The sequence below is a fragment of the Phaenicophaeus curvirostris genome, chromosome Z, assembly GCF_032191515.1.
Source record: "Phaenicophaeus curvirostris isolate KB17595 chromosome Z, BPBGC_Pcur_1.0, whole genome shotgun sequence".
NCBI classification, from domain to species: domain Eukaryota; kingdom Metazoa; phylum Chordata; class Aves; order Cuculiformes; family Cuculidae; genus Phaenicophaeus; species Phaenicophaeus curvirostris.
In genome coordinates, this window is record NC_091431.1 from 76,290,081 (window position 1) to 76,309,500 (window position 19,420).

At 48.7% G+C, this 19,420-nt stretch overlaps 1 protein-coding gene across 10 annotated transcripts in view; it reads left to right on the forward strand.

The window, feature by feature from the left end:
• The window catches only part of NEDD4L (NEDD4 like E3 ubiquitin protein ligase), a 112,322-nt gene extending 95,470 nt beyond the window's left edge, over positions 1–16,852 (forward strand). For all 10 annotated transcript variants that reach the window (XM_069880783.1, XM_069880784.1, XM_069880785.1 and 7 more), the window contains 13 exons: positions 2,794–2,852; positions 3,930–3,995; positions 4,920–5,149; positions 6,669–6,790; positions 7,628–7,698; positions 9,022–9,117; positions 9,935–10,008; positions 12,452–12,512; positions 12,910–12,969; positions 13,415–13,522; positions 14,053–14,149; positions 14,728–14,800; positions 16,459–16,852. In XM_069880783.1, the coding sequence (XP_069736884.1) occupies positions 2,794–2,852; positions 3,930–3,995; positions 4,920–5,149; positions 6,669–6,790; positions 7,628–7,698; positions 9,022–9,117; positions 9,935–10,008; positions 12,452–12,512; positions 12,910–12,969; positions 13,415–13,522; positions 14,053–14,149; positions 14,728–14,800; positions 16,459–16,561 (1,220 nt within the window). In that variant the 3' untranslated portion in view covers positions 16,562–16,852. The remainder of the gene's footprint in view (positions 1–2,793; positions 2,853–3,929; positions 3,996–4,919; positions 5,150–6,668; positions 6,791–7,627; positions 7,699–9,021; positions 9,118–9,934; positions 10,009–12,451; positions 12,513–12,909; positions 12,970–13,414; positions 13,523–14,052; positions 14,150–14,727; positions 14,801–16,458) is intronic.
• Positions 16,853–19,420: the final 2,568 nt, after the last annotated feature.

Sequence of the window (19,420 nt, forward strand, 5' to 3'; positions counted from 1 at the left end):
TGAGCGTGGGTGCAACTGGCTGCGCTCACCCACAATGTGTAGGTCTCGTTGACCGTTACCGTGCTAAAACCAGCCATCAGTTCAGTCATTTCCTGCTAAAGTCATTAGCAAAGACGCAACAAATGTGGTCAGTGTCATTATCAGATACAGGATAAATGCTGGGAGTAGTGGCAGCTGGACACAGCTGCCCAGTGCTGGCGGCCTGGTTTGAAATGTTTGTCTCACCCCAGAGTGGAACTGTATGACAGCCTCATGCCCGCATGCAGGAGCCTCCTCTCTGGAGCAGTGCTAATGCTACCAAGTGTGCTCCATAAACTGGTAAAGCGAAGCACTGTTAAAGTAATTCAGGTATTGCTTGTATCATAGCAGCCTGAAAATAGGATATTTTTAGGTTTTAACTGTGAGCAGTTCTAAATCCTGCAGCAATCAACAAAAATACACTCTAGTTCTCCATAATTGGTCCTTAGGTAGCAAAGCTATTTACCATCCAGGAATAAAATAGCAGTCTCTCTTCATCCTACTGTGTGGATGGTTCTGCATTTCCTTGGAGCCTTAATAGGAGAACCTGATCTGCTTAAAGATGCCCCTGCTCCCACAGGGCGGTTGGATTCAGTAAAGGTCCCTTCTAACCCAAAGCATTCTATGATTCTACCTGCTGGGGAGGCCTCATGAAGGAAAACACAAAGGCTTTCCCTCCATATTGCAGAGAGCTGTCAGTGGGGTGGGATTCTTGTGTGAGTTCTCAAAGCTGATCTTGGATCCCCTGTCCTTCAGTATTCATTAGTGGCATGAGCAGTGAATGAGGGGAGCGTGCTTGTTAGTTCAGCAGGAAACAAGAGGGTAGGAGAGCCAGGTATAAGGTGAGAAGATGCTTAAAATTGCCAAGTAATACTCAGAATGGGAATAGTTAGCAGAATTTGGGTTGAAAAGGGCCTGAAAAATACCATCACTTGAATGAGCAAACTCCTCCCGTGATGTATTGGCAAGAGCGTAATCCTGATCTCCTCAGCACTGGTAACAGCTGCTGTGTAACGCTGCATCCAGCACAGGGTCCTGAGCTTCAACAAAACAGGGAACACCTGCAAAGGGCCCAGAGGGACCATGAAAGGGGATTCTCAAAGGCCCATTAGTAAGGAAAGGCAGAGTGTTGGGTTTGTGTGAAGGCTTCAGAGAGGTGGTAGAGTTCAGAAAACGGGCTGCACAAGGAATGAATTTGTTATCCCTTTGGAAAGGGCAGGGAATTGAGCTGCAGGAGAGGGGTTCAGGGCAGCCCCCTCTAACTGCTGGGTCCTGTAAGCCCAGGAATAGCATTTATCATGCGATGTCCCTGTCCTTGTAACACTCGGAAAAGAGAATTAGACACAGGGGCATCGTCCACTCTGAAGTGTGCAGGGCAGCAAGAAAAAAGTGGCAAACTTGGAGTTGTTTCCAGTTCTGGTGTCTGGGGTTTGTGGCTCTGAGCCCTGCTGGCTTCACTGCAGCACATGAAGCCTTATGGAGAGGAGCCAGAGGGAAACAGCAGGGAAACACCTCAGAGGAAGCATGGGGTGCTGCTCTAAGAAAGGCAGGTGCTGCTCTGTGGATCTCATGGTTTCTGGAGCTGTCTGGCTTACAGCCTCCTCTGTAGCTTTGGTAAACACAACATAGACTTCATGCATAAGGAGAAATAACGTATTTTCATGTTAAAATAACCGATAGATCAAATGTCTCGAAATGTGCTTGTGAACGTTTTGGATTCTCTTCAGTTCACACTCAGTGAACATACCCTGACAAATCCCCGTCCCCTGGGATGCTCAGGGCTTTTCCAGCTGCAGAGACGTGGAGAGCCCTTGTGGTTTATTATAAGTGGGTTTGGTTCTTTGCTTATAGGAGCCATAAAAACAGTTTTCTTGAAACTTAGTGTGTTGATTCCCAAACCTAGCGATGACAAAAGCTAAAATCTGGGCTCCTCTCCTAGCATTCAGTTCATAACTCAGACACACAGATGTGTTATTGTTACCCTTTCAGCATAGGGAATGGTGACTTCAGCCTTGCCGTTGCTGGTGGCACCCAGTTTGGTTTCTGGAGCATTGTCTTCTTGTTGCAACATCATCATTCTGTTGTGATTCTGTTGTGTTCTGGAGCTCATGAGGAGCAGTTGTCTGAGGCAGGGAGTTTCACTGTGGTCCTGTATAATCGCATCGCCCTCCCAGTGCACTGTAAAACCGCAGATGAGCAGAGCCAGGCTCTGGCACGTGGCTGCCGAAGTCACCTTTGATCAGAGCCGAATGAGCTCTTACTCCATAATTGCATGATTTTGATAGTGGTCCTACCACCTTGGCATTAGATCAGTGCATGGGGCTTTTTTATTCAAAGAGATGTAATTCCCTCCAAATTTAAATCCAGACTCTTTTAGAAGCCTTACAGTTTGGCTGCTCTCTGCAAAGATTTCATACAGAAAATTTAACCTGTCACTTGACAGAGCCTGGGGATCCGTTACCACACAGGCATGGGGGCTGTGTTCCTAATGGGAGTCGAGTCCGAGACCCTGTTCAAACCAAACAGGTTTCCTACTACAGATGCTGAAATAAAGCAGTATGGACACACTGGGTTCTGTTGTCATTCTGCATCTCTGAATATTTTCAACTAAACAGTGTGGTGGGGGCTGGGGGGGCTGGGGAACGCAGCCTCTTCTAACCCTGGCATCCTGAGGTGTGGGAATGGTAGGGAAAACAGGCATAGGGAGATAAAACAACAGGAATTCACAGTGGGGCCACAGAGAAGTGATGATGTAATTTCTTTTGATGTTTACAGATAATAAAATCACGCAGTGGGAAGATCCCCGGCTGCAGAACCCAGCGATTACTGGACCAGTAAGTACAGCTGTGGGTTTTCCGTTATGTGCCGTCACTCTGCACGCTGGTAGAGGCAGGAGCCATTACGGGGCCACAGCTCAGGGCAGGCTCTGCCATCTTTACTAGGTCTGCTCTTTCTCCTTGAAGGAACAGCAGAGGGAAAAAAAGTGCATGTGGCTGGCTCCTACCTGTGCTCCTGCATGGGGGCCGGTGCCCTCACGGCTTTGTCTGTGGTGCAGCACAGTTTAAACCTGTTAGGCTGCTGGTAGTGAAGAACGTGGTCCTGCTCACGGGCAGCCACACTGAGTATTCAGTTACAATACTGCACAGGGACAGGTGCTTGGTTCAAAAGAACAGTTTTCTTGATTATTAATTGCTTCCAGGTTCTGGATTAAAGACATTAATGAAAATATACACCTTCGTAGAAGTCATTTACAAAATAGGTTTGATCTGGTTTGATGATTGTTTGGTAACTACTAGGAATCAGGTTCATTTATCTGGGATGAGAAGTTCCTTCCTGGACATGGCCGTTCCCCTGCCTCGCTAGCGCTGCAGTGTAGGTGTGTGCTGTGTCCCCAGACTTCTGGAGGGCAAGCGGCATTTGGTGGTGATGTCAGAGCTTCACTGGAGCCCCATAGCTTGTTCTTGGGTTCATTTTCAAGGGTCTTTGGATTTTGCATCTTTTGACCTGTGTAAAAATCCTTGTTCTAGGGTAACACAGGGAATTTTTTAAATCTGCGATCATACAGCATGCATGTTATTTCCTCATGGATGGAGCAGTGCAATCCATATCTTCTTGTCTGTGTTAAAAATGGGGTTTGCTCTTTTCTGTTCCTTAAAGAAGAAAAAACTGAGGGTAAGGTGCTGCTAAACAGGAGCACCAGATAGAAGTTTTTCTACCGTTTAACCCAAATTCCACATGGAGCAATGGGAACGCTTTGGCTTCTGTACCTCATGTATGGTGATTCCATCCCATGGCCTTTGGCATACAAGTGGAGATAGCATGGCTTTGGATTTCTTGTGTGTTTACATGGTGTTGGAATATCAAACTGCTAAACAGCTGAAGTAACTTGTGTCTGGTTCCCTCTCCAACAGGCCGTGCCATACTCCAGGGAGTTCAAACAGAAGTATGACTACTTCCGCAAGAAGCTAAAGAAACCAGTGAGTAGAAATGCGCTGCTTTGGGCTGGGCTCAGCGATGTTGTATCTGGGACAAACTCTGGGCTGTCCCATGCATGGACACGAGACGGCAGTGGATCTTGCTATAACACGCTTGCCAGTTTCTCTTGATTGTGCTGCTTCTAACAGGGTTGAGTGGGAACCAAAACAAAAAAAAAGCCCATGGCTTTGCCTGTTCATTGGTAGCTCCCTGTATTCTCACCTGGAGTTTGGCCGATGATGGCACACAATAAGCACTGTGGTTTTCAGGAAAAGACAAACCTCCTGAAGCAGTGGCTTTGAGTCCGTTCCATCAGGACCAGCTGCAACAGTCCCGTTCATCAGCTCAGACAGTCACTTTCCACCAGTGCTTAACGCTGTTCTCTGCTGTCTCTCCACAGTTTAGCTCCCTGGGCTAAAGCACAGCAGGCCTTCACTTCCTCCTGTTTAGAGAGAGCATGGGGAACCCGGTTCTCTGTGGTCTGCAGCTCTGCAATTTGGTTCTGGGGCGTGCATGGTGGTGCAGTGCTCTCGCTGTGAAGCCGATCTGGCCTGCATAGACAAAGCAAGGAAAGTGGTTGATAAATCTTGTGCATTTGGTACTGCTTTAAGCAAAAATGCCCTTAAAATGGAGCATGGATAATGCCACTATCAAATAGAGCACGGTAGTTATCCTTTTCTCACTTTTCTTGTTGCTTTCAGTGTTTTGTCCAATGCCATAAGAAATCTCGAACCACTTTCTGGAACTTACCTGGTCAGCACATGCTGTCAATCCATGCACTTAGAGAGCGCTGGAAAACAATACCAAGGGGAGACTTTATCCATCAGGGGTCTAATCTGTCCTTGAGTTGTTACCGCTGGGTAGAGACTTGCCTGAAGAGTTATTTACTGAGGCTAACGAGTCTAACATACCCTCCTGTCACACAGGCTGACATACCGAACCGATTTGAGATGAAGCTCCACAGAAATAACATTTTCGAGGAGTCCTACAGAAGAATCATGTCTGTGAAGAGACCTGATGTGCTAAAAGCCAGGCTCTGGATTGAGTTTGAGTCAGAAAAAGGACTGGACTATGGAGGTGTGGCCAGAGAGTGGTTTTTCCTCTTGTCCAAGGAGATGTTTAACCCTTATTATGGTCTCTTTGAATATTCCGCAACGTAAGTGTCCTTTGAAATCTTTCTTTTCATAAGGGATGCACATTAGCTTCGTATGAGAGGTGAAGTGACACGAGAAAGCCCTTAGATCATCCTCTACAGAGCATCAGCACGCACTCCTGTCAGCCAGATCTCTCTGTGCTCTGCTACAATTTCTTCCATGCTTGTCAGAGAACCTTTTGAATGGTCATTGGGATCCCATAAACATTGCCATTATTCAGACAATGTTCCATGGTGACTTGCACACAGCAAAGCTGTGATTTTTGAGGTCAGCACTAGGGAAAGGAGGGATGTCAAAGACTCTTTTACCAAAGTTTAGATCTGGTTTTGTCCAGTTTAAAAACCTTTGAGCAATCAAGTGTAATGGGAGAACGAGGCTCTGCCTGAAGTACTTTGGTTTAACGTGCTGTAATTCCACACTGTGTATTTGCAACAGTAAGGATGGGCTTTAGGGTGGGCGGGAGCCTTAGTGGCTCAGTGCCAAGTTATCAAGCTGTCTCCTTTCTCTAAGGAGTGGTGAATGGGCTGTAAACAGGGGAGCAAATGAGTCCACAATGAGAATTCCCATCCCCGCCCCCCCACTCCCATTCGAGTCACAGGAAAGACGCGTTCAGCTGCTGGAGGGGAACACAACCTCAGCGTTGACCAGGGCAGAATGCCTGTCTGTGAACGGCACGCCCAGGATGAACCTTGGGTGGGAATAGTCCCACTTACGGGATAGAGATCACTGCAGAGACTTCAACTATAATGTTTCGTTTCAAGTTCAGAAATCTAACTTGCTATTTGAAGAACTAAGCAAAAAAATCTACTTAAACCCCCCATCTTTAGTCACAGATGAAGGACGTACTGCAGATTAAACCTGCTGCATTTACACCAATGCCTCATTGTGACAGCCAGCTCCACACGAGTCTTACTGCATTGTCACCTGGCTCAAAGCTGTCAGTCTTCTGGTGGCTCTGCTGGTATCCTGGGGGTTGCGCGTGTCTCAGGCGTTCTCTAGGCTGTGGGTTGTTAGATGCTGCAGAGAAGGTGTTCTCTGTCCAGGGCCTGTACTGGGTTCCTCCTCAGGGCCTTCAGATGTTTCAGCCACCAAACACAACCACAGTGAAAGAGAATCCTACAATTATAAGCCCTGAAATTTGGCTGGAAGAATAATCAAGAGCAGTGGAAGGCAGGAGAGAGCTCTTAGCCTGGAGTCTTGTTCGCTGAAGCTGATGGCAGAATGTTACTGTTCTCAGTGATGCCTTTTGTCCTTGCCGCAGGAGGAACCCCGTTGCCCACCAGCAGGAGCTGTAGTTAGCTTTGTCAAATGATCATTATGGCAGAGCGAGGCAGTTGGATCAGGGCAGCCCACCCTAGATGGTCAGATCCTGCTGGTGGGAGCATGGGGAGAAATGACATCACTACCCCTGGCAGGGACAAACAGGAGGTGGCCTCCAGCGTGGAGTATTCATTAATCCATCCGAATGTCCATGTCTTGGAAAGGCTGGTTATTAAACGTTTTTTTCTTTTCCCAAACAAGGGACAACTACACTCTGCAGATTAATCCTAACTCAGGTCTGTGTAATGAGGATCATCTGTCATACTTCACCTTCATTGGGCGGGTGGCTGGCCTGGCGGTCTATCACGGGAAGCTGTTGGACGGTGAGTCGTTGCACTGTGCTGCTGAAACTGTGTTTGCGCTGTGTGCGATGAATCGCTCCAGCAACTGATGTGCTTTGGAGGGCAGTGATTCTGGGGACCAGGCCTGAGAGGAAGTGCAGGAACCGAGCTACTGGAAATTGTATTTCTGATGTGAACGGGGATTCAAAAGTTACAGTGTCTTACTCAACAGGTGTGTTTCGTAGACAGTTCTGCTCCTCTTGTTGTGGTCAATTTACAGACTCATCATTACTAAATAATCATTGGCCCCAAAGGAAAACAGCTGCATTTCTATTGGCTGTTTCCACGCAGACCTGCAGTCAGAGCAGCTGCAGGAGTGTCAGCGCAGCACGTTTGCATCTGTAAAATGATTTAACGAGAAATGACAAGTTCTGCCAAATTTTGAAATCCCCTAATCAGCGAGCAAACACTGTAGACTGGTGATGTTTCATTTAAAAACCGTGCAGCCCTTTAGAGAGGACGCTCACCATCCTGTTTCTCTAGCGTCGTCTTTGGTAGAAGAATGGTAATTTTAATGGGACAAGAGTGCCTGGAGCTCAGTTCCCATCTGTGTCTCTGCCAGTATGTTACGGGGTTGGATGGTATCTGATAATTAATGGCATAATTCTGGTAATTGAAAAATTTGGCTTTCTGTGCCCAGATAAAACCAGAACCCGCTGTGATAATCGAGAGTTACAGCACGATGGCTTGCAGGAGGGTTGTCCCTTGCTCGCACTCTAGGAGATGTCCCTGTTCCTTATCCTCAAGCGGTCCCATCTGTGTGTCAGGGAAGAGTGCAGAGCAGTGGAGGTAATGTTCTGCCCTTCTTCCCTCTTCTAGGCTTCTTCATCAGACCGTTCTACAAGATGATGCTGGGGAAGCCGATAACCCTGAAGGACATGGAGTCTGTGGTAAGAGAGCACTTCAGCCGCAGCGGCGTTAGCAATTGAGTAGTTTTCCTCAGGGAAATCTCTGAGAGCTGACAATTGCAGCAACCTGCATGGGGGACATCACGAGGTCCCAGCTGCAACAACTTTGGAAAGAAATCTAATTCCCCTGGGTCCACTTTCTCCCTGTCACAGGAGCTCCACCACCAAGCCCCACAGCTGTCCCGTCATGCTGTAGAGCAGGAGAGGGCACGAGGGCTTAGCTCTGACCCAGAATCATGGGTGCCACAGTGTTGGAAGGTGAAAGCGTTCCCAAACAGCCTTCTCCAAAAGACACTTGATGCACACAGCACAGTTTATGCCCTTAGGTCCATTTTGGTTTTGTTAACTGCCACTTCTCTGCCTTCACACCCTCAGTGCTGATTGCAGTCAGGTGCTTTGTGGCTGGCACAACTGGTACGAATTGTTTTCCAAGTTGGTAACCTCTACTTTTGTATTGTGAAGGACAACGGGGAATTGGATCCATGGGAGCCCGGTCTAGCCATGCTGTACCCGTAGTGACGCACAGCACCTTTCAGGCCTGTGCAATACCTGAATACAGACAGGTTCCCACTGAGTTAGCTGGATGGTACTTTGGTTTGTCTTTTTAACCTTTTGTGGGCTGTCCAGCTTTCACTGCTGCGGACTTTGGAGAACCTGGAGCTGACATTTGTCCCTTTCTGATGCTTCCCTCCATTCCCCACTACACAGCACAGTGTGTCTGGTAGGACTCCTCTAGGTTCCCCCTGCAGGGCAGGACGCAGTGGTGAGCCTGGCCACTCCCCACCGGCATGTTCCTAAGGCTGCCTCCAGCAGCAAAGTCAGCAGCTCTAGCCTGGCACAGAGATTTTCTTCAGAGGATGAGATGGCTTGAGCTCGAGGACAAGTTTAAAACCAGGTTCATGAGATATGTATCCAGGTCCTTCCGAGGAGGGTCAAGCTTTTGTATTATTACACGGAACTGGGAAACCCTTTCCTTGTACTCCTAGCTCTGCAATAGCTTTCCTCGGTCTTGTCCAAGTGCACTGAAGACGAGAAGAATGAACACAGTTTATGTTTTTTGATGGTTTAGTTTTACAGCCTTGCAGTTGCTGACACGAACGCTGGCTCGCCTGCTTAATCTCTGCCCCAGCTCTCGCTGTCTCACAGGCAACAGGCTTTTGGCAGGGCTTTGCAGTAGCTGTGCGAATAACTGAGTTCTGACTTCTTGGTCCCTTTGGAGTTCTGGGTTTCATTTGTTCAGTTTGAAGGGAAACCATACATGTAATGTTCCCTTTTCAAACCCTGTTTCATTGCACTCTGCTGCAGGATAGCGAGTACTACAACTCCCTGAAGTGGATCCTGGAAAATGACCCTACTGAGCTGGATCTCATGTTCTGCATAGATGAGGAGAACTTCGGACAGGTGAGTAGATGTTATGCCTGGTTCCATCTTATTGGTTCTTGCTGAAAGGTGTTTGAATACGGAGCAGCATCTCCTGGCTGTGAGCTCTGTCAGGAGCATTGGGTGTTACTGATGGAACAGGCAGAGCCCTCTCCTCCCAAGTTCTGGGGCTGGGGATGCCAAAGGAGATGATGCTCTTGTGACGTCTCTGTGACAACTATAAAACACTGGCAGTAAGGAGTAATTAAAGGTGTTGCACCATCCATCCGAGAAAACAGTCCCGGCTTGGGAGTCCCGGTTTCATCAGCTGCAAGTGTCCTCAAAGGACGCCTCCTACCGATGGATCACTGTTCGTGAGAATAAATCCATTACAGGGACTTGCTGGGCTTTCCTGTGAGCTGTGAGGAATCTTGGGGTTCCAATCTCACACTCCAGTGACTCTATCCTTAGCACACCTGTGCCTCTAACCTGGTGTTCTACTTTACCTTTTTGGCCTTTTTTCTCTGGATTTTAAGTAATAATTTATTTTCAAGCACTTTGAAACATTAGAAGGCATTTTCTACTCTTACTAAAATATTTCTTTACCCAAACAACCTGCTGGTCAGGACTAAAAGTTTGCTGGGGAAGGGTTTGCTCCTTTGCTAATGAACGTGATTAAGAATTCATTCTTAGAAGCAATTGCAGCACACTTTGTTCCCAATGATGCCACTTCAAGTGTGGAATGTTGATGGCTCATTAGCTCTTAGACTAATTTTGCTGCTCAGAGAGAGAGGCTTTGGTGGGAAGTACCTCCTACAATGATGTCATGTTGTTTTATGTGTTTTCTTTTGAAATGCAGACATATCAAGTCGACCTGAAGCCGAATGGGTCCGAAATCATGGTGACAAATGAGAACAAACGGGAATATATTGAGTACGTACACGTTTCTGGAATTCACTCCCAGTGTAAGACAGCGCAGTTGTGCTTAGCCCAGCACTCACCCCCTGCCGCAGTTTGTGCTGCAACAGAGTCATCAGCCACCATTCCAAAAGAGAAGCTTGCTGTTCATGCCATGCGTTTATAGCCAAATCCCTAGAAAGACTGAATTTAACCTTGTCTGTTACGTGAGTTACACTGATCTGGGAAACGGTTCACATGATGGGAGGCCCTGGGGACATCCCAGAAGGGCTGGGATGGCTCTGGATGATAGATCTGCATGGCAAGTGGTCGAAGAAGAGACGGCACCTCTCAGACACAGTCCTTACTATGTTAGGCTCAGTTTCATGTCTGCCCCTTGCCTGAGCACCCCTGGTGGCTGAGTTCTGCTTGTAGATCCCCAGAGCAGAGAGGACCTTCCACCCTGGGCTGTGCAGCTACTCCTGATGCGCTGCTAGGGGACATGGCATATCAAGAGCAAGTGCAGACCTGAGCACTGAATCAGATCCAGAAAAGTGAATGAGAACAGGATCTCTGTATGGTTTATTGAGTTCATATTCACTTGCCGTTGCGGTCGTCATCCCACGAAGGCTCAGGCACTCTGTAAATGCTTAAGCACGAACTTTGTGCTCGCTCGTTACTCCCATTTGTGGTGTTGTTACCAGGTTTGGCTGCAGTGTGAAGCTTTTATGATTTTCCCCTCAATCTGTGGTTTATATATTTGCCGTCAGCTCTTTAATTGTTCACATTGGTCTTTTTTTTTCTTCAGATGCAAAATTGGTATTAGGCACCGTAACTCTGTTTGCCTCCATCACCTCAGTACAGTGCAGAATAGAGAAGCTGTCTGGAAACGTGAGGGCCAGGCTTCAGACCAATTTAGGTTTGCATCCAGAGAATCCCTTCTGGGCTGGTGTCAGGATTGAGAGTCAGTGCTTGGGTGCTCTCAGCTGGAAGTGATCAATGCAATTTAAAATTGTTCCAGTATTTTCCCCAGGATTCCATTAGGCTGCAGCTGTTCTAGTGTTACACTTGAAAAACAGCAACAAAGACCCCACCAGAGCACAGGTGTAGTCAGAAATGTCATTTTACTTTTGCCTCTATGTCTTAACAACCAAAGGATGGGTTCTTGTGTGGCCGTGGTGCTTATGGAGTTTGGTGTTGCTGGTGGAGAGTCACTGTCTAATAGAGAATTGGACAGTTTGCTTCTTTTATTAAATAATATTTATTGTCGAGAAGAGAGCAAACACCTAAACCAGCTAAAGAGCTGCTAATCACAGGTCAGTGTTGTTTCTTCAAGCGTTAGGAGAAAGCCACCCTGGGAACTCTGGAATGGGCAGTGTCTGGTGCTTGGTGCCTGCTTTGACAGTTCAGGTTGTGTAACACTGGCCAGCGCCAGAACAAAACCAGAGGGAATTCAGTAATCCCTTGCTGTTCCTGCAATTCCTGCCCAGGGGAAGGTCCCTCCATGGGGCACCGCAGTTAAGCGACCCAGGGAGCACTCCCTGTCGTGGCCACCGCCCGCTGCCCTGCTCTGCTCATGCACAGGCAGAGCCGCGATGGCAGAACCGCGTTGCTATTGGAGCCGGCCAAAGCTCAGTGGGCAGTTCCCACTTAATTTTCAGCTTCCACTGTTTCCCTACCCACCACAGTGTAAAATGATCAATTAATGCCTCTCCAGAGGGGAGAAAACCTGGTAATTGCTGTTTGCCTGCAAATTAGGGATGGGGCGGGATTCAGAGGGAAAGAGATGGGATTTCCAAAGCCCTGCTCCAGAACCCAGGAGGCATTTCTGCTGGTGGTTCTCACTGAAGCCTTTTCCTTTGGTATTGCAGGTGTTCTTCACCTGCTTATTTATAGGCAGGCCGTTACAGGCAATTCCAGCCATCCCTGCATTTTGTAGGCTTTGTTAGGAACTGTAGGTTACTCGGAGCTGTAGAAGCGTCCAGTTGTTTTGGTGCCACGTGCTGACAGTAACCACATGCTGTGCAGTCCAGAGCACAGCCTCCGTTAGGAAGCAATGAAGCCTGGTGAGGTTCGTGTAGGCCACTCCAACCTCCAGACAGCCTTTTGCTGTGCTTAGCCTGGAGCTAATCCCACAGGAACAGAAAGGACAATGCCACCTCGGTCGGTAGTGTTACATTAAGTCAGGCCTATCAAATGCGGGAGCGTGTGGGCAGAGTTTGTATTGCATGCAAAGGTGGAAATGCTCCTGCTGTAGCTTGGTCACAGCTACTGACCATTTCTGAGGTTTCCATCAGCCACATAAGATGAAGTTGAACCATAAACATGAAGCTGCTCGGCTTCCACCCCTCAGTGTACACTGGGAGGGGGTTGACATCCTAACGGAGAAACCAAAGCTGCCGGGGGTGCTAAAATCTCTATAAACATTTGGTTTGTGCTCCTGTAATGAGTGTGCTCAGGTGGCTTTGTTTCTCTGCAGCCTGGTCATCCAGTGGAGGTTTGTAAACAGAGTCCAAAAGCAAATGAACGCGTTTTTGGAGGTAAGGCTCTTCAGCTGCCTTTTCTTCCCCAGGGATTTGGTTTTGGCGCAGGCCCCTTGCACCCCGAGGTCTGTTTGGAGGGGGTAGGAGCTCTGTCTGGTCACACAGGTTCTGATTGTTCATGTTTACTTTTCACAGTTTCACCTTGTGTAAGAACATATAATCTTGTCCTGATGAGAACAAGGTTGTTCTCTTTCAAGTTTAAATTATTGGAGCTTGAAATAACTCATTGATTATGTTTTTAAATTAGGGACTCCCACGTACTCTCTACTGCATTTCTGAGAACCTTCTCCATCCTCTGTCATTACCTTAGGTTCCCAGAAGCTAAAGATCGTGTGAGAGAAAAACTTAATTTCACATGGTATGAGAATTCTAACTTTGCTTTGCTCTCTTTTAGGGATTCACAGAACTCCTTCCTATTGATCTGATCAAAATCTTTGATGAAAATGAATTGGAGGTGAGATTGTTTTACCAACATCCAGACACAGCAGGTCAGTGACGCCCATTGTAAAAGGATGTGCTGTGTTCTGGGCTCAGCGTTCAGCGCTGATGCACCGAAAGGGAATCTGCAGAAAAAAATGCTTTATTGATAAGTGAGGCTGCTCTCTAATTAATGCAAAAACCTGTGAGTCAGTGAGATAGCTGAGTACATGCATACAGAAGGCACGTCAGTAGATTGCTGAACCCATGCAACTGTGCCTCTGCCACACAATGCACACACATGGTGTTCAGTGTTTCTCTGGTCAAAGGAAACTCTCCTGAAGGAGCTCAGCTCTCGTTTCCATTTGCATTTCTGTTTGCATTGCTGAGCTGTTTTAAAAGTTCGGAACACAGAGGCGGAGCAGGCCAGGTGACGCGGCACCACCTGCCATTAACACCCTCACTGTCTCCTCCCCGCGCAGTTGCTGATGTGCGGCCTCGGCGATGTGGATGTCAATGACTGGAGACAGCACACGATCTACAAGAACGGCTACTGCCCAAACCACCCTGTCATCCAGTGGTTCTGGAAGGTAACGTGCTCGTGCCGCAGCTGCCCCAAAGTTCAGTATTGTTCTGCGAAGTTGGTTATGAAACCCTCCTTTGTTTGGGCAGCCCTGTCTGTGTGGGAGCCACAGCGGAGATGACCAGAAAGAGACCCAGTACAGGATGTTGGGCCTTTGGCCTTACCAAAGTCTGGCAGACTTTGAAGTAAAACACTCCCTGTCACCCATTTCTCCCCTCCCATCTCGGGCACTTTACAGCCGCGCTGTGCCTGCTGCACCCCACACCTGCGGGCAGGTCAGATTCCTACCCAAAGCCAAGCCCAGGTGAGCTGCGGCTCCCAACTGCCCCAGAGCAATCTCATAGCTGTGGCCCAGGGCCCACTGAAAAGGGTGCTCCTATTTCATAAGAGAAAACCAGACACATGACCTGTGTCACGTCTTCACAGTTCTGCGTCCGTTAGTCTCGCACAAATAGATCCCACCCTCAGTTGTTGGTTTGGGTTTTAACGATGAGGGCTGCAGCGGTGGAGTGCAAAGCTGTCTCTGTCTGTCCACAGGCCGTGCTGCTGATGGACGCCGAGAAGCGGATTCGGCTGCTGCAGTTTGTCACCGGGACATCACGCGTGCCTATGAACGGATTTGCTGAACTCTATGGTGAGCTCCCTTCCAGCAGGTTGCGCTCCGGTAGCCTGGCCGCAGGGCGCACTGCCCGCTTAGGAACAGGAAGGAGGAAACCTGGGCACCACTGAAAGTCACCCTGTGCCCTGAGTAAGGATTCTCCTTCTGGATGCCACAAGCACTGGAGAACATGGGGGCTCTGGGAGGAGCAGTGAAGTTCCTTACACTGTGGGTACAATGTGGACACACTCCTAGTGCCCAGAGGAAAAACTGCAGCTGCCAACAGGAATAATGGTATCGTGTGAGGAGAGCACGTGTTTAACCACACACTTTAAGTTTGCAATGTTAATGTCTGAGCTCGTGTCTTTTGAGTTGTACATCCGCTACACAAAGGTAGCTGGATAAACATAACGAGGCAGCGGGACTTGGACAGAACCAACCACCTTCCTCTTTGCTTCAGTGTGGTTTTCAATAAGGGTGTTGGTACTGGGTGTTTTGTTCTGACTGAGAAATTGAGCCTGAGCTTCATGCAAACATTTAATGCTGCAAATGGCATTTAGGGAGTCTCTGTCGTGTCCAGCAATTTATATTTCTATGATTCTTATTTTCCCCAGGTTCAAACGGTCCTCAGCTGTTTACAATAGAGCAATGGGGGACTCCTGACAAGCTGCCCAGAGCTCACACATGGTAAGTCAGCCATAAAAGCTCACTGTTCTCTCACATCTCTGTGCTGCTGTGCTACCACAGATAGGGGAAACAGAGCCTGTGCTTCTCTCTGACATAGTTGAGCTCTGGATCACAGAGCTTCCTGTAAAACAGGACCCTGGAACACACAAACAGGTCTCCATCCATGTAGGTGTGTTCCTGTGTGTAGGTGTGTGCCAAAAGGCAAGGAACTGTTAGCAAATGCTGACATGCAGCTGCAGAATGTAACATGCAGAATCCTGAAGGCTCAATTCAGGGCCATACCGTTGCTGCCCACGATCTGTACACGCTGCTCGTTTTGCTGCTTGTGAGGGGTTGCATGGATGGAGCAGGTAGGGGTAGGTGTTCTGTGAGAAATGCAGGTGACCAACTCCAACACAAACTCTTTCCAGCATGGCCTTGCTGATAAAGACTTTTTAATGCTGTACTGCTGTACTCCAAGTCAGCTTTGCTGCTTGGGGCTTCTAGTAACTGCTTGCCTGTTACGCTGTGCCTTAGAGAGGACAGCTTATCCCTGTTTGAGGGAGACTGATGAAAGGGTAACATGAGCTACCAGGCACAGTGGAAGGGAAAGCAGCCCCTCCCCTCGTAAGGCCAGTGCTGTTCACTGCCACCTTCCCTGTGTCCTAGGGATCCTCTGCATTTTCCTTCTTCCTGCCGGAACACTAAGAAATGAAGGATACCCACGAGCTGGGGAAGCACAGCTGCTATTTGTACAGTGTCAATGCTGCTTTCCTTGGGTGCTGTGATCCTGCACCCACCTGTACCCCATGGTGGCAGCTCTTACTGTCACCATTGTTTCCCCTTTCTTGTTTCCCACCATTTTATTTTCCCTCGCCCTGGTGAGTGGGCACAGAATGACAGCAGAACATCACCACAGAAGGCCGAGTGCCATAAAGGCGCAAGTTGGTGGACTCACTAGAAATGTGAATCACAATCCAGCTGGCTTGATTTAGTCCCAACCTATAGAACGTGCAAGTGTTGTGGGCGTTCAGTGCAGGCCTTTGGCTCTGTTGTGTATCAAGAACACGGCTCTTTGATGGTAATGGAAGTCATGCTGTATAGGAGAACTGATTTTTTAGAACATCAGTTCAGAACAGTGACCTTTCCATAGAGAGCAGCACTCTGTGGAATAAAAAGATTTATTTATGAAAACCAAACCACCACAGAGCTCTACATGCAGCCAAAACCAGCCTGGCCTCTTCTGCTGTGTTTTACAGGAGCTTTTCTAGACCACCTTCTCATTCTCCCCCAGCATGTAGCAACTCTGCTGTTACTCCAGAACCTCTTTGCCGAGCCCTAGGAAAGCAGCCGTGAGACAGAGAGGAAATTATTTCAATCAGCTGAAGATACTGGAGCGGTTCTGGGCTTGGGTTTTTTTCCCCTTTCCTAAGAGGTTTTTAATAGCTCCCCACTTGGAGCTCTGACCAGAGAGCAGGCACTGAGTTCTTTCCGACACCTCCTGCTGGCTGGGAAGTGGGAGGCTGGTTCAGGATTAGTTCTGTTTGCCAAGGATGCTGCAGAGATTGCCCGCCCCCCAGTCAGACAATAAGTTGTATCCCAAATTATCTAATACTTTCTGTCATTAAAATTATCTGTATTTTGCAATGGATAAGTGATTCTTCCCCTCTGAATTGCAGCTTTAACCGCCTGGACTTACCTCTGTACGAATCCTTTGAGGATTTGCGAGAGAAGCTCCTCATGGCAGTTGAGAACGCCCAAGGGTTTGAAGGAGTGGATTAAACCATCGCTGTTTCCCCTTCCAGCAAGTTCCACTTGCACCTTCCTGACTGCCTGGGGCCCGAGGGACTGTGGCGGCACAGCTGCACAGCGCTGGCTCTCGGAGCAGACCCTCGGGCGGCACAGTTGCCCGCACTGAGATGTTTGGAGAGCGAGCGGCAGGTGGCCTCTCGCCGCATCCCAGCAGGTTGCCTGCTGCTGCCCAGGCGCTTGGATCACATTTCAGCAGGACTCACTATTTATGTTGTGCCTCTGTAGGCAAAGCCCTTAATAAATATTTTCCATAATTCCTAATGGCAAGGAATGGGATTAATCATTTACAGGTAGAGTGTTACCCCTCCTGTTCTCTTTCTAATTGATTTAGACGCTTTCAGATTTTATTTCATTACAATTAAATATCAAATACTTGGAAAAATGAGCATTTTCCTTAATTCCTACCAGCCTTGATGCCAGTGTTGTTTTTCCAAAGCACACTTTAAGCCTGCTACAAATGTAGGAGGAAGCGATGCTGGAAGTTTTCTCGACGGGGGCTGCGTATTGAGAGCAGCCCTTTCCCTCATGCACACTGCAATTTCTCTGCTCCCACAGCACGGACTGGATGTGGTGTTTTGTACAAACACTAGACTGGGTCCCAGTCACGGCAACCCACCTGCATGCCAGAACCCGTGTTGAGCAAAGCCGCTGCCTCGCTGCTGGTAACATTTCCAAGGACGAAAGCATTCAGGAGGCTGGCATTACTCCTGTAAGGAAGAGATGCTTAACCCTCTCTGTCTTTGTACAGCGATTCTTTTATTGTCCCTCCTTCTCCACCGTCTGCCACAGAGGTGCTGACTGGAACCTGGCACTGCGAAACAGGTCTGCGTGTCTCCTGTTTGTATGAGTTTGCTGACATGATCAAAACAACCGGGGGGGTCGTTTCTGACTGCACCGACTCTGAAGGCACTTTATGTAACCCAGGGGAGTCGTATCTGGTTGTATCACACGCAATGTGGTTGTTCCTCACCGCACACCCTTCTGGTGCAATCTCTCTCACTCTGTTATGAACTGGCTGCTGCTGATGTACAAAAGAACCCAGAGAAGCAGAGCTGAGCCTGCAGCCATGCTCCTCAGCGCTGTTTTGGGATTGATTTTTTACTTAATCACAAAGGTTTATTTAATATACACTGCTATCTATCTAATCGGTTTTGTTACCTATGACATGTTGCATGCCTAAACTATGATGTCGGAGTTGCATCTCCTTTGTGATGGATTAAAAGTGACCCATTTGCATTGGATCCACTGCAGTGACTGGTTACAGCACAACCGGAGCAGGTTTGAGGCCTTCAGCCTGGCCTGCAGTTTTCCCCACACACTTACCTGAGGAGAGGCTCTTTCCCAGGAACGCATGTAATGCTTATGAAGCAAGATGCTGCCTCAGGCCACACAAGATTTTGCCCTGTGGAGCCCTTCCCCTCCCCTCCCCTGTCCCAAGGAGCTGCTGTGCCCTGTCCAGAGCAGCCTGACTGCTGGTGGGGCTCTGCAAGTGGTGCTGGGCTAGGAAGGGACGCACGATGGAGGTCACTGTGGTTTGAACACGGATTAGGATCCATTTTCTGTTACGGTTCCTGCCATTCCAGTCTGACCTTTTCCATGTGATCAGCAAGCAGGAACACAAAAGCACACAGCACCCAGGTAGGCAGGGGAACCTGTGGTGAGCTGTGGGAAGGGGGAGAGGATGAGGTGAATGCAGGTTTTGCCACTGTCCCGCAGGATGCCGTGTGCCTTTGGCCACGACATGGGGTCCCATCAGGAAGTGTGCTCCAAACCTGGTGTCCTGCCTTGCCTTAGCCAGGAGGGTTTCTGGTGTGGCTGGAGGCTCTGTTCGCGTCCAGGGCCAGATGTCAGAACCTTAAAAACTCCTGAGGCTTAGGGGCTGCAATTATTTTTAAGAAAACATGGAATGCTGGAGTGGCAGCTTGAGCAATGCATGGAGGGACTCGGGCAGCTCATGCTGAAATTTGTGCTATTTTGGCTTTCTTGCAGTTAATGCAAACAGCTGAGTACCTGCTCTGGTCCCAGGCGCTGCAGGCACCACTCTCTCCTGAGCTGCATGCTACCACACAGTGTCCTGCACAGCTCTCCAAGCAGGCTTCCCTTCTATCAGAACGCCCTGGAGGTTATTCCCAACAGCCCCGGTGAAGGTGGGAGCAAGCCAGCTCTTTGCCTTGCGCTCCCCGAGTCAGCGACTCTGCTGGGACACCTCACAGTGCTTTGCCTGTACAGACGCACAGCAGCTCCTGGCCCTGGGGATGCAAACGGCCCCATCCTTGTGCAGTGGTGAACGATCCAGAGCCAGCCAGGCTCCGCGTCAGATTGACTGAGGGGAAACGCTTGGCACAGTCTCTTTGCACCCAAAGCTTTTGTTACAGGTAATTCATTATCCTGTAGCATCACAGTAGCTGCAGGGCCATGAGCCCCTGCTGACACATGCTGTGCCCACACAACTCGCATGCCGGGGCTGGTGGCCACGCTGATGGCCAAACCCTGGGGCAGACATGCCCAAAGAAGTTAGTTAAGATCTTCTGTGCTGTGACAAAACCCAGGGCATTCCTTTCAGGTCTGTCGTAAGTGGTGAGGCTCAGGGGTGGCCTCGGCTGTGCAGAGCAACGGTCACCAAGATCGTAAGCTGGATCCCAGATTTTGCATCCAGGAGTCCTGCTGGAGCTCCTGAAGCTACATGTGAAAGAAAAAAGGTTGCTAAATGTCATCTACTGAAAAGATCAGAACACAAAACCACTCACTCCAGTAGGACAGGTACCATTGCATTGTGCCTTTGTACCTGTGCAGCCTTGGGTGCTGACAGCACACCCACCCACCACACAA